The sequence below is a fragment of the Chrysemys picta genome, chromosome 3, assembly GCF_011386835.1.
Source record: "Chrysemys picta bellii isolate R12L10 chromosome 3, ASM1138683v2, whole genome shotgun sequence".
NCBI lineage: Eukaryota > Metazoa > Chordata > Testudines > Emydidae > Chrysemys > Chrysemys picta.
The window spans coordinates 129,960,432-129,974,042 of NC_088793.1; the positions used below are offsets into that span (position 1 = coordinate 129,960,432).

General features: G+C 41.3%; 1 protein-coding gene across 3 annotated transcripts in view; it reads right to left on the bottom strand.

Annotated features, from left to right (window-relative positions):
• The window catches only part of GALNT2 (polypeptide N-acetylgalactosaminyltransferase 2), a 186,632-nt gene that overhangs the window by 25,036 nt on the left and 147,985 nt on the right, over nucleotides 1-13,611 (bottom strand). For all 3 annotated transcript variants that reach the window (XM_065590500.1, XM_065590499.1, XM_065590501.1), the window contains 4 exons: nucleotides 12,859-12,946; nucleotides 8,776-8,863; nucleotides 7,504-7,607; nucleotides 924-1,050 (listed from right to left, as the gene is read on the bottom strand). In XM_065590500.1, the coding sequence (XP_065446572.1) occupies nucleotides 924-1,050; nucleotides 7,504-7,607; nucleotides 8,776-8,863; nucleotides 12,859-12,946 (407 nt within the window). The remainder of the gene's footprint in view (nucleotides 1-923; nucleotides 1,051-7,503; nucleotides 7,608-8,775; nucleotides 8,864-12,858; nucleotides 12,947-13,611) is intronic.

Consider the following 13,611-nt stretch of genomic DNA (forward strand, 5'->3'; position numbering starts at 1 on the left):
GTACTTATACAGTACCTTGAGGCATAGGTCTCAAAGCTCTTTACAAACATTGATAAAAATCACTTTCCTCATTCTACAGAAGGAAAACTGAGAAAAAGTTAGGGATTCAAGTTCACATAGTGAATCAATAGCAGAGATGGGATTTCTTAACTACTGAACCATGATGCCTCCTCAAAAAGGGTTTTTTTTTTTTTTTTTTTTTTTTAAAGTTACAGTATAAGGAAGGAAAACTTCATATAACAAACAGAAAGAGAGAGGAGTGGATATTTTTGACAGGCCAGATTCTAATAGGTACTACTCATTGCAAGTATCAGAATCTGGGCCTATGTGATTATTAACATGACACCACAGAATTGTTTACTATTGAACCAGGAACCCAAAACCAAAATGCAACACACAAATATACAAAACGAGCACACAGTTAGTGGAGTCTGAGTGTCCAAAGTGGAAAAATGAACAATTTAATTTTCTTCATCTTTTAAAGACTGAATACTGAAGATAAAGCCTTTATTTCCCACAAGATCTTTTAAGAAGATATACACACAAAGTTTTCAAAGCTGATGGTAAATTTCCCGTTATTAAAAGATTTTCCATTTCTTCCCTTTCCCCATTTGGCCCAGAATTCTTCCGGCTGATACTAGGCAATTCCTCACCTCTTCATTAAAACGTTTCACCACTGTCACTTAGTCTTCCAATTTTTATTTTTGCCCTAATTCGAGCATCTGAGTTATCACTAGAGATGAAAAGTAATCTCCTTTTAATTAAAAAATTTATTCATAAGATTTTCACTTCAGATCATATTGTACATATTTTTAGTAAAAGGCCCTGGAAGTTTAATGAAGTTACTGCCACCTGCTGGCTAACTAGAAAAAAAACAAAAATCCACAGTTCCACGATTTAGCCAAGAACTTGCAAATACTTACCTTGCAAACACAGTACCACTCCCACCAGGGAAGGTGTAAGGATGTTGCTTGCGGAATACATGACCCACTCTGCTGCATGGGATAATTTCAAGGCTCCCTCCACACTGCCACACTCTGAATGAAATCTCTGCAATTAAGAATGCATGGTAAGTATCCACAAACCTAAAGTAATTTGTAAATTCTGACCCTTAACACATTTTTCCAATATATGCACTATGTCACATAGGATTAAAGGAAGATATTTAGCTTGCAGAGAACATGAAAAAAGCTAACAAATTGGGCTCAGCGTGTCTGACCGTTTCACTTCAGTGTTCTCTAAACTCTGGAGAAGCAGCTATGGATTTATATCCCTTTGCCTGCCAGTATTTATAAAGTTCCACTGGTGAGTTTTATGAGAGAGTTTACACAGCTTTTGGCCCAGAGATTAAAATCTATAGTGGACTGATACAAAACAAAAAAACTAAATTCAAGTGTGAGCTATGTAGAGTTGAACTCATTGATGAAAGTTTGAAGCTAGTTTGCATAATTTCAGCAGAGGGCTGAGTGAAGGGTAAGCACACAACAGATGTCAATATTAAAATTCATAAGGGCTTTAGGAGGATTTCTTCTGAATGTCAGACCATTGAATCAGAACTGGTACAGTTTGCACAAAAAAGCTAGCTTTTTAAAAAAAGGACAAATAATCATGAATTCAGTCCAACACGATAGCGTTTGTATTCAATATTGAAGCTGATTTTATTTTTACAATAAATTGTGAAATACCTTTCATAAATGACCCTTTATTTTATATATTATGCATAGACTCCTTTATTATACATCACTGTTTGCTGTGTTTCAATTAACCAAATTCCCCCCCACCTCCCGATCAACCACCCCCACCCAAAATACAGGTTTGGTGGCACCTTACATCCTGAGGCAGCTGGGTAGCAGAAGGGGAGAGGATGAAAAGTAGCAGTGAAGAAAGGCAGAGAGGGAGAAGTAAATAGGGAAGGTGCAAACTCATTGCAGTTTTAACTAACTCCGCAGCTAAAATCTGAATAGATTTAAGTCATTTAAAATCCAAGATACTGGGGGAGATTTAAAAAGACTTCTTATTTGCCCCCCTCCCTCACCCGTTACGTATCGCAGGCATCGGGATATATTTTTTATTAGAATATGGTCCCAACTATTCACCTTTGAATTGATGCACATCTGTGATTTTATCAAAAAGGCACAGTCAGAAAAAAAGACAGTTACCTTTTCTGTAACTTGTGTTCTTCGAGATGAATTGCTCATGTCTATTCCACAATAGGTGTGCGTGCTCGTCATGTGCACCAGTGTTGGAAGTTTTTCCCTTAGCAGTACCTGTAGGGGAGCGCCCTACTGACGCCTGGAGTGGCACCTCCATGGCATGGTATAAGGGGCGCTGCGCGCTCCCCCCACCCTCAGTTCCTTCTTGCCAGACAACTCCGACAGAGAGGAAGGAGGGTGGGATGTGGAATAGACATGAGCAACACATCTCGAAGAACACCAGTTATGGAAAAGGTAACTGTCTTTTCTTCTTCGAGTGATTGCTCATGTGTATTGCACAATAGGTGATTCCAAGCTCTATCTGTTGGAGGTGGGAGGAGTTCACAAATTCTTGGGACGGAGCACAGCCCTGGCGTCCTCCCTGATTTGGGAGACGATCGCATAACGTGAGGTGAAAGTGTGAACTGAAGACCACGTGGCAGCCCTACACATCCTGGATGGGGACATGGGCCAAAGTCAGCCGACGAGGCCTGCGCCCTAGTTGAGTGTGCCCTCACAATTGACGGCGGGGGGGATTCCCGCCAGGCCATAACAGGTATGGATGCACAACGTGATCCAATTGGAGAGCTGCTGAGTGGAGATTGGCCGACCCCTCATGCATTCGGCCGAGGCGATGAACAGCTGCGAGGACTTTCTGAACGGTTTTGTCCACTCCAAGTAGAAAGCCAGAGCCCCTCACACATCCAGCATGTGGAGGCGGCGCTCCTCACTGGACTCACGGGACTTGGGGCAGAGGACCGGCAGGAAAATGTCCTGGCCTATGTGGTAGGCAGAGACCACCTTTGGGAGGAATGAAGGATGTGGGCGGAGCTGGTCCTTATCCTTATGGAATACCATGTACGGGGGCTCGGAGGTCAGGTCCCTGAGTTCTGAGACCCGCCTCACCGACATGATCGCCACCAGGAAGGCTACCTTCCACGAGAGGTGCGACCAGGAGAGGCAAGGCCACCCTGCCCAGTACTGAGGGGGACAGTACGTTAAACAGGGAGTCCAAGGGCTCCTCCACCTCCTCTGCCTGGAGGTTGAGGCTTGATGCTACCCTTTTTAATAGGTCTTGGTGGGCCTTGAGTCCTCCTGCGGGATGGAGAGAGGAGGGGCCGTAATCGCCTCATCAGGGGAGGGCGAGGAGGCCGGTGCCATACTTTGCGTGTCTACCGTCACCAGAGGGTCTACCACTTGGTCGGTCTCCGTGCACGGTGCTGAGGATGTATGTCTCACCGACTCCTTCCTCAGAGGCTGGGAGAGAGAGGCCGACAGTCCTTCTGAGGCTCCAGCCACCGAGCGAACCCCACCGGGGGCTGCGTCGGGGGCCACGGTGCCCACTGGTACCATTGCACTGGTCATGGGGTCCGGTGCCACTGCATCTGCTGCGGCATTGGGGGAGAGGGATGTTCAGCCTGGGTGGCCTGACCCATCGATGGACAGCTATGAAGGGAGGCCGGGATGATGTACGACCTGCCACTGTCCCTGGACCGGGAGGAGTGGTGGCCAAGACCGTGAGTGGAGGACCGGTACCGTCAGTAACAGCTGCTCGGCAATTGGCTCTGACGGGTGGATCCGTGACGGCGACTCGCCAGCGATTGACGCCCGGGGCTGCGGGAGTGGTGCTGTGGCGGGGTCCTGGAGCGGGACGATGAACAGCAAAAGCATTGACGTTCGTGACGCGACCAGCTACAATAGTCCCTCCGAGATGAGGACCTTTGGTGTCATCTGCCTTGGTCCCATTGGTGTTCGTTCCTCGAGGCGGAGCGGTGCCTGGAGTCTCTGTCAGACGGAACCCAGCCAGACAACCTGGGGGGAGTCGACGGCGACCCATGTGGGCTACACACGGAACTTTCCCTTGACTGAGTCAGGGGCAACTGCGGAGATCCCAGCAGCGGCTTGCCTCTGGAGCGTGGTGGTGCTCCTGGTACCAGCATGGACAGGACATCCCGGGCTGCCTGCAGGGCCTCCAGAGTGGAGGGCATCCGGACATTCGGGGAAGTCTGCTCCAACTGGGCCGGGCTACTCTGCTCGACTTGAGTCGGAGGACTAGAGACTGATAGGGATCGAGGACTGCCCAACATGGGTCTAGTCTCTACCCCAGTTTTACTCCAGTGCCGCGGCAGAGAAGGCCTCTTCTTAGCCTTCTTGGCGTGCCCTGTGGACAGGGAGCGGTGCCGACTAGTAGATGGTGCCGGGGGGTTGCCGCACTCTGACAGCGCGGTGCCCGGTACCGACTTGGAGTGGCGCGCTGGAGTCTGGGTCAATGCTGACTCCATGAGGATAACCCAGAGCCTAATGTCTCTCTCTCCCTTGGTCCGAGGCTTAAAAGATTTGCAAATCTTACAGCAATCGCTGAGATGAGTTTCACCCAAACAACGTAGACAGTCTGTGTGTGGATCACTCACTGGCATCAGGCGCTTACAAGTGTTGCGCGACTTAAAACCTGGGGCGTGGGGCATGCCCCAGCCTGGGCGTGCCAGCTAAACTAAACTAAAACGAATCGAGCACTAACTACAGGTCACATACACTGAACAAACAAGAGTTCTGGGGACAAGCTACAGCAAAACTGGAGCAGAGCAGTTCCGAAGCACGCCAAGGAGGTGCCACTCCAGGGGTCACTGGGGCGCTCCCCTACGGGTACTGCTAGGGGAGAAACTTCCGACACTGGCGCACGTGGCAAGCATGCACGCCTATTGTGGAATACACGTGAGCAAATCACTCGAAGAACTACATATTCCCCAACGGTGTAATGATATTTGTATAGATCCGTTCAACAACAGACTCATACTTGTTGCTGTAGCATTACACTAATATAAAAACTATGAAGGAAGTCTTGCTTGCTTACGAACTGGTTTTAACAAAATCAAACCACTACAAAGAAGAACCTCTAAACTTGAGTTTAGATCCAAATGTGTTAGCAGTATATCTTATTCCCCACCATATTCAAATTCTTCAGTTTCTCTGCAATGCTCTTTTGTTATTCTTAGGAATAGGGTTCCCAAAGCTAAGGTCACTGATCTACAGCCAGTTTCCGTATGTCACACAACAAAAATACTGTATTTAACAATGACAAAAAAATACATCACCTCTTAATTGTTTAAAACAATGGTTAAATAGACATCAAAACACTACAAGGCCATTTTATAATTGATAGAGTCAAGTGTACATGTGTGTAAATAAAACCTCCTTTAGTTCTCTCAACTGGATATCCAGGAGAAATATTTCAATAGAAATAATGCTAAGTTTTAAACAGTAAGTTTCAGCAGAACATTTAGAACTAATGTTTTAAATATCCAGTAAGTTGTTTTACTTACTTGCAGCACTTCCCAATCAATCTAGACATATTATTACTGCAGCAAGTTAGATGATTGAACATTTAGATGTCCACTGCTGTACAATGTAGATATCAAGTACCTGGTGTGCGTATTGTGCATTTTAAACAGGAAAATGAAGGATATTCAATTTTTCCTGCCAATTAATTTTTGACTAATCATGTGATGCCTGCAGAAAGTTCACTACTTGCTACTATTACTTCATTTGTGCAGTAGTTGACACCCATAATAGGAAGAGAAGTCACTGCCAGGGAGTCTTCAGAATTGCCTCTAGCTTCCCTCACATCCCTCCACATGGGGAGAAGGGAACAGAGGAAGCACCATAAAGCAGGTCTTGGTTAGTCTCAGGAACTCTTCACCTTGAGAGAATTACAGCTTCCAGCCTGCCCTCACCGCCCCCCATCAAAGCCCTGATTCTGCAAAGCATTTAAGCACCTGCTTAATTTTAAGCACATGAAGGCAATAGGACTACTCATGCTTAAAGTTAAACGTGTACTTAAGTGCTCTGCTGGATTAGGGCCCAAAGAGTATTCAGGGAGGTGAAGTGAAAGGAAACCGTATGGAGAATGTGTGGGACAGCAGGAGAAAAAGTGCTTGGACAGGGATCTCAGGGCTGTGTTCCCACTGAAGGAAAAAAGGACTGAGTGAGCTGTTGGAACCTTCCCTCAGCAGGTAAAGAAAGAAGGGCATTAAAATACACTGACTGGCTCAAGGGTAATAGTGTATGCACTGGTTTAAAAATGCTTTCCGTTAAAGTAAAGTCAACTGCAACGTGCAGTATTAGTTTTACAATGACTTTCCTGGTAATTTTTTTAAAAGGTGACATAATTGCAACATTCAAATAAGCATGATTTAGTAATGCACAATCAACATGAAAGCCAAACTCTTGATTCAAGTGTTTGAATACTAGAATGTGTATTCTAGTTCAGCCAGGAGTTATTTTAGCGAAGTTCCATGGCCTGTGTTGTACAGGAGGTCACACCAGACAATCCTTCCAACCCTTGAATGTTGGAATTATTTGTATTACTGTAGTGTACTTCTGACAACAGATTCAGATAAATGCACTCCAAGGCTTTAAATAAGTGTGTATGTAAAAACCCTGAATGGATGGATGGATGGATGACAACAAACTAAAAGTTTGAAAGTAGTGTACTTTGCATGCTCAGTGCACAAATTTGAACTGTAACTGGTTTCTAAATTAAACTACTTTAAAAAATGACTAAGATGCTCAATATAGTCCTTCAGTAAAGACAACAGCAAATTGGAAGCTCTAAAAAGTTGTCACAGTGAAAAATGTTTTTGAATACACCACTCTTAGCAGAAGCAAAAAACTTCATGCTACTGTAATCCAAACCACCAAAACAGAAGTATTCAGCTCAAATATCACCCTTAGCCCAAGAACAAGAATTAGAACACTGCCAAAGGCCAGTTTTTCCCCAAAATAATAGAACTATCTTAAACTTAGGGCCAAGTGGTCTACTAGGACAGATGATAAAAAATTATATTAGATCAGTCTTCAGCCAGCTACATTTTAATTGATTTCTTAAAGTATACATAAGAGGATTAAACTCATGAACTTTTGTGTTCTGCTTTACATGATTAAATTTCACCAACATCTTAAGAAGCCCCTTAAACTGGTGGCACTTAGACACTGCAGCATTTTAATCAATTTAGCTAGAAGAGAATGCCATTTTAGTGCTATACCGGAAATTATTTTTCAAAAATGCAATCTGTATTCCTGTAATTTCTTACTTCCATTTTATTGGCCTGCCTTTTCACAAAAATAATTGAACTGTATAGTTAACAAATGCTTCCCTCTCAGTCATTCATATTCAACATGCTAGTCCTACCCTATTCTAATTCTTTATTTTAAACTGAAGCTTGGTTGTCTCTGAATTTTTGCTAATAATCCACTTAGTCTTAACGATCATTTTAATTCTCTCTGTACAAACAGAAGAAAGCCATGTACATACCTAAGTTTTCTCCACCCCACACATCCATCATCATATCGTACTTTCCTAACTCTTCGAAATAGAATTTGTCCATCACAAACAACCCGCCAGCTATCATTGGTGTTCTAAAGAGACAGAAGGGAGAAAAGTCAGAAGTTAAATATTTAATCATCTGCCAGTTTATCGTTCTCTACCATTTGAGCCTTCAAGGCTGAATGCCTACTTGAAGTAGCCTTGCAATATTTTTATCTTGAAAGCATTTAGTCATTATTCCTTATATAGCACTACATGCATACCACCACACTAGCATTTCTAAGTAATATACTGCTTCATGGCTTATATAGATAAAATTTGTTTCTATTTCCAGATCCTTAGTCAGGTCTCATATTCCTTTTATATAGGACATGTATTCTCAGAGTCAAACTGAATTTAGTCTTAGCACAATAAAGAGATTAGTTTCAATTCAAGAAAGAAGGGGTCATCTTATAAGTGCAGACAGTACACTAAGATCCTTAGAAATAATAGTTACTTTGCACTTATAACTGTTTCTATCTGAGGGTCTCAAGAGTGCTATACAAGCAATGAAAGAATTAAGCCTCATTATCCCAATGAGGTAGGGTCAACATCCCCTTTCTGCAGCTGGGGAAAATGAAGTAGTCCATTCGGTCATAATAGGCCTAGGTTCATTTACATTTTTCAATGTATGTCAAGCCAAGTGGTGTACACAGAGTATATGTTATAATGTGTTCATGTCATATACATCTGATAGTTAACTGTTGATAGTTAACCTATGATGTTTAACAGGCCAACCAACTGGTTAAAAATAGTTCTACACATTCTAGAAAAAGGGATAAATCAAAAGCTCTTGATGTTAACTATTAAATGCCATCAGACTTTTGCTGATTATGTATATCAATAATGGAAGCTGAACAATGAATAACAGTGATTACTTCCATTCAAATCCACAGACTTGTACTATCAGTTTCTTGCTTCTGTTCCACGTGGTACAACACCAGCTTGAACAATACTAAGAACTGTAAGTTTAGGTAGAACGATGGGGAAGGAGAAAAGTAATGGATGACTCCGCTTCATGCAATGTTCTGGAACAACATTACAGTACTGCAAGTTTTTGTCTTGCATATAAACTTTCATAAAAGAACTCCCTAGCACTTATCAGTTAGCTTAGGGATCATTTGTGGAAGACAACATTTGGGAGATAGTAGCTCAGGAAATTGCACTTTTTAAAATATCTATAACATTCTTTTGTGAGGGGAAATGTTGACAGGAACATACTTTATGGGAGCAACTGGGTTTCCTTGTCTTGCTCTTCTTTGCTCTGGTGTCATGTAATCCCATTTGAACACCAAGTTCCAATCAAAGCCTACAAGAGGGGAAAAAAATCAGAAAGGAAAAAAACTGAAAGTTAATTGAAGTTTTTATTCATTGTTCAGCCTTTACTGATGAATTTCTGACTAAAATTATTGGGAACTGACATTCAGATTAGATGGTTAGCGCAAAATGAATAGTTTAACATAAGGATTCAAATGAAAATCTGAGCTCAGGGAAACATCTGAGGAGAGAACAGAAATGAAAAGGAAAGGATGGAACAAATAAGATTTCGGATGAAAGAGAAGAAACTAGATATGACACAGAAATGGGCTCAAATGTAAACTAAATTTATCTTGAAATACTTCTATATTGTATTTTAAAACCCACAGTCAGCAACACTAAATGAGAAACAAAAATCCTTGGTATGGATCTAGTCTCATACACCTCTGGTTAAGTAGAGCATCAAACGAAGAACTTTCAGTTATCATGGACACATGAGAGGTCATTACCATAGTTATAATCTGATTAGTCAGATTATACATACCACTCCCACAGCAGTTTGTTTATTTGTTCATCTCTGTTTATTACATGAAGCACTCTCCTGGATGTCACAATAAATTTGCAATTTTTTTCCCACCTACCTAGTTTGGAAACCTACTTATGCCACTTTCTTTAACTGCATGCTTAGAAAATATGGCATGTTAAAACTTTCAGATGCAGTGCTTTATGTTTAGCAAAGTTGTTTTATGTAAGGGTGAAAAACCTCTCTTTGGACAGCTTGCTTTGTGAATTAAGATTAGAAAAACAAGCACAGAAACTGCCAAAGCTACATCAGACCAGTCACGTATCCAGTCCAGCATTCTGTCTCCAACTGTGGCTCATACCAGATGCTTCAGAAGAAGATGCAAAAAAACCCAGCAGCTATGGGATAACTGGTCAATAGTGAAAATTTCTTCCTACCCCCCTTCTCTGAGGAAGCCTTATGCCCTGAAGCATGGAGGTTTATAAAAAGATACTAGAGAAAGCTACAATGCTCACTGCGTAATGGCTAACATGCCAGCTATTCATACTACACCTGCTACCAAAAGCATTTAGAACACATGAGGTCATTTAATGGAGGATTTCCAGATTTGTCAGAGATCAGAGGGTTTCCTTTCCTGAATGGAGGTATGGCAGTTTGCCTTTGGAGAAATGGGATAAATAGGAAAAGGACAAAACTGTCTCAGAAAACATTTTCCCCACCAACTCTATTGCACTAAGGATCCTTAACACGTACCAGTAGATTTCTGCCTGGTAGGATTGATGTGGACAGCAAAATGAAGACAGCTGAATCCATCTTCTACCCCACAAGATTATTTATATTAATTTTATATTCACAGAAAGTGAGTAGTAGTTCTGAAGTCTTTCATCAGACAAGCATGCCAATGGGGCAAACCTCTTTACAAGTTTGGAATTTCCTATAAAATGTTAATACTATAAAAACTAAAAAGCATTTCCACATAATATTTAGAGCTTTCATCTCTTAAAAAGCACTTTTAGATATAAAAGGAAGTAGTATTACATTAGATAACAAAGTCTCCATCACAACAAGAAAAATGTACCCCGATACTTGGTATCCTATTAAGTCAAATTTATTTTGAACTCCATAAAATGATTTGAATTACAGTGGCCTGTACTGTAGCTGCTGTTCCTATGCACAATAACTCTTGTCTCAATAGTGCCATACCCTATATTGAACACAAGGGGTCTCTTCTGGAACGCAGGAGAGTGTTACAAAACAACACACAGAATAAGCGTAGAAAGCATTTCTAACGATAGTATTGTTTTTGCTTCACCATCTTCAGTGACTGGGAAAAGCCTGAGCTCAATGAGGTGAGATCACTGACTCGATAACATGCATTATTTTAAACAGCACGTTTATATGTACTGTATCACTCAAGTGCAGGCCTCATGTGAAAAAGGTATTTCCTCTTCCTTCACATGCAAGATAATTTATGGACGCTCCTATCACTAAGTGTTTAGATCTAATTTAATGACATTCTGTTACAGTAATTGAAAAGATTTTTTTCAACAGGTAACAACATTTTTACAACATTAACAGTATGAAAAGGTTGAAAATTGTCTTAGACCAAAAAGATGAAAATACATGGATTTGAAAACTGTGGTCAGATTTAGAAGTGAATGTGAGGAATTTTTTTTCCCTTTCTCCCACCCTTTAAAAAAAAAAAAAAAAAAAAGACTATGGTGATGATGAATTTAGTGTTTGGAAAAGACGACAGACTACTAGCCCTGGGTAATTAAGTTCTTTCCCCACAGATCATGTATAAAAGCAGTATAAGTAAGATTTCCCATGCCTAGTCATGACGTGGAGAGACTACATCTAGGGACGAAAGCATAGTTCAGTTTCCATGCTTAGTCTTCGGCCTTTGCTGAGATGGCCAAAGATGCCACATGTCACAGTGATTGTGATTGGTGTCTATCCTCAGGGAACAGGGGGACACCACAAATTCATGTAACACAGACCTCTAATCTATTTTTAAAAGTTTGAACATGCATCATTTCTATTGCTAAAATTCAAAAGTAGGCAAATCCCACCTTTTGAGTCCATGAGGGCAGACGGTCCCTTGCTTATGGGGATGCTTAAACTGATGGAGGGGAAGTGGGCAGGACTGCGGAACCACAGCTCCATAGGAGTAACATTAGGAGTAGCAGCAGGCTATTAGATACATTCACCATGCACCATTACCCTCTCTTCCCCAGGATATCCAGAATTTAAAAGCATGGCAAACAAAAACACTAGACTTGCATATTTTAGAAAACTGGCACATGTATACATACCACCACCGAAATGCTTAGGAAGTGCTAATGTTGTATACATTTAGAATTCAGTTATTTACCTTTTTTATAATAACGAGTATTATAATTGTGGGGAAATTGCATGCCTCCAGGTATTAATAAAGGGATAAGGAGCCTCCCATCTCCAGGTCACAGGTTGGAACTTGACACTCAAGCATAGTGTCTGAAGTGAAGACTGACCATATTCAGTCTAGTTTCATCAGTAGGGATCATTCCTAAGACAGCCGATGTAACTAGCAAATGCAGTGGCAGTCTCAGTAAACACTAAAGACTAAATGGGCATGGAAACTGAACTACCCTCCCTGAACGGATCCCCTCTAAGCCATGGTTGAAACACCTTAGAGATCAGCATGAAGGAGTTTCCACTGACACTGCTTACACAGTACCTGTCATGTGAACAGAGTTCAGTTTCCAGGGTTGCTACTCATCCACTTTGCTTTGTCTTGTATTTTAATGGCAGCACCGAAGAACTCAGCCCTGGTTTGAAGTTTTATAGGTGCTGTATAAAGCGTTTATTGTCAGTCAATTATTCACACAATAGGTTCAGGGAGTGCTTTTAATTTATTATTTTGAAAGAAAGATTCTACTATTTCTAACAGAGTTCTCCATTATAAAATTAAGGAATAATGGAATGATAGAATCTTTCCAACCGTATACATTATTTGAAGGTAGCCACTGTACCCTACCAATGCATACAATTCATGATTGTATTCTCAAACAGTTTAGTCCAAATGTTTGAGATGAGAATTCAGTTTTAATTTTTAAATAAACAATCTGCATGCATGCATCGGGGGCAGGGTGTGAGGGGGAAAAAAAAAATCAATAAGCACAACACTACTGATGACTTGCCAAGCTATATAGTGATAAATGCCTTATCTAAAAGTAGAATCAAATACCGTGGCCATATGCTTCTCCTAAAATGTATACAAAATTACCATAAACATCGGTGAGAGTTTTGCATGAGAACAGGGTAGTATAAACCTTAAGTGTTTGTTTATGGCTCAAAAGAAACAGTTTTCAAATAATGGAATCAGAATCCAATTTGAGTCCAGTCTAAGCCCAGGAAGACTGTGAAAACACCAACCTGATGTGTGAAAAGAAAATGCTGTCAGTTCTGGGAATGCAGCAATTATGTTTTGCGCTTTGATGCATTAATTTTTTGTTGACTCATATTCCAGTACAGGTACATACCGCCTTTTAAATCAGCTGACGCCCCCACGTACTGGAAGTTGTCCATATTAATTACATCAATTATAGGAGACACAACTCTGGTCTTGTCCTAAAATAAATATTAAAAAGTAATATTGAAATAATGAAATCAATAGAAAAAGATTCAAGCAAGATGAGATGTTGAACCATTTAGTGGGAGACCATTAACACCCCTTTTCCTGTTTTTGACTCACTCTGAACAGTCAAAAAGAATCTCTCACATCAGCTCTCTCAGCAAGAGAGAGTTCTCTCCATCACCTCCAGAAGCAGCTGCCTCGTCTTATGGTTTTCACCCCCTCTTCATTCTAGGCTACTTTTATATAATTTAATCCTCTCCCTTCGACTTGATCCTGAAGCAGACATTACTGCACTGCACATCAAACCTCAGAAGGCAAGTCAGAAGCACTTGCACCATTCTTAGCTTAAAACTACCCCAAAGAACAAGAGTGTCAAAGCTGCTCCAGAATTCAGATCTCAAGTCTCCTGCAATCCAGTATACTGCAGTACTCACCAGGTCTTTGCTAGTCTACCACCTTAACCCAATTTAAAAAGAAAAAAAATGTTTTGACCCTGCTACATCAGGAGATCATTTCACTAGCACTGATAATGTTACATGCCAGTGTAGAATGTAAGAAACCTGGATTCTTAAGGCGGTCAATAGACTCCACATTCAAATACACCTCTACCCCAATATAACGTGACCAGATAGAACACAAATTTGGATATAACGCGGTA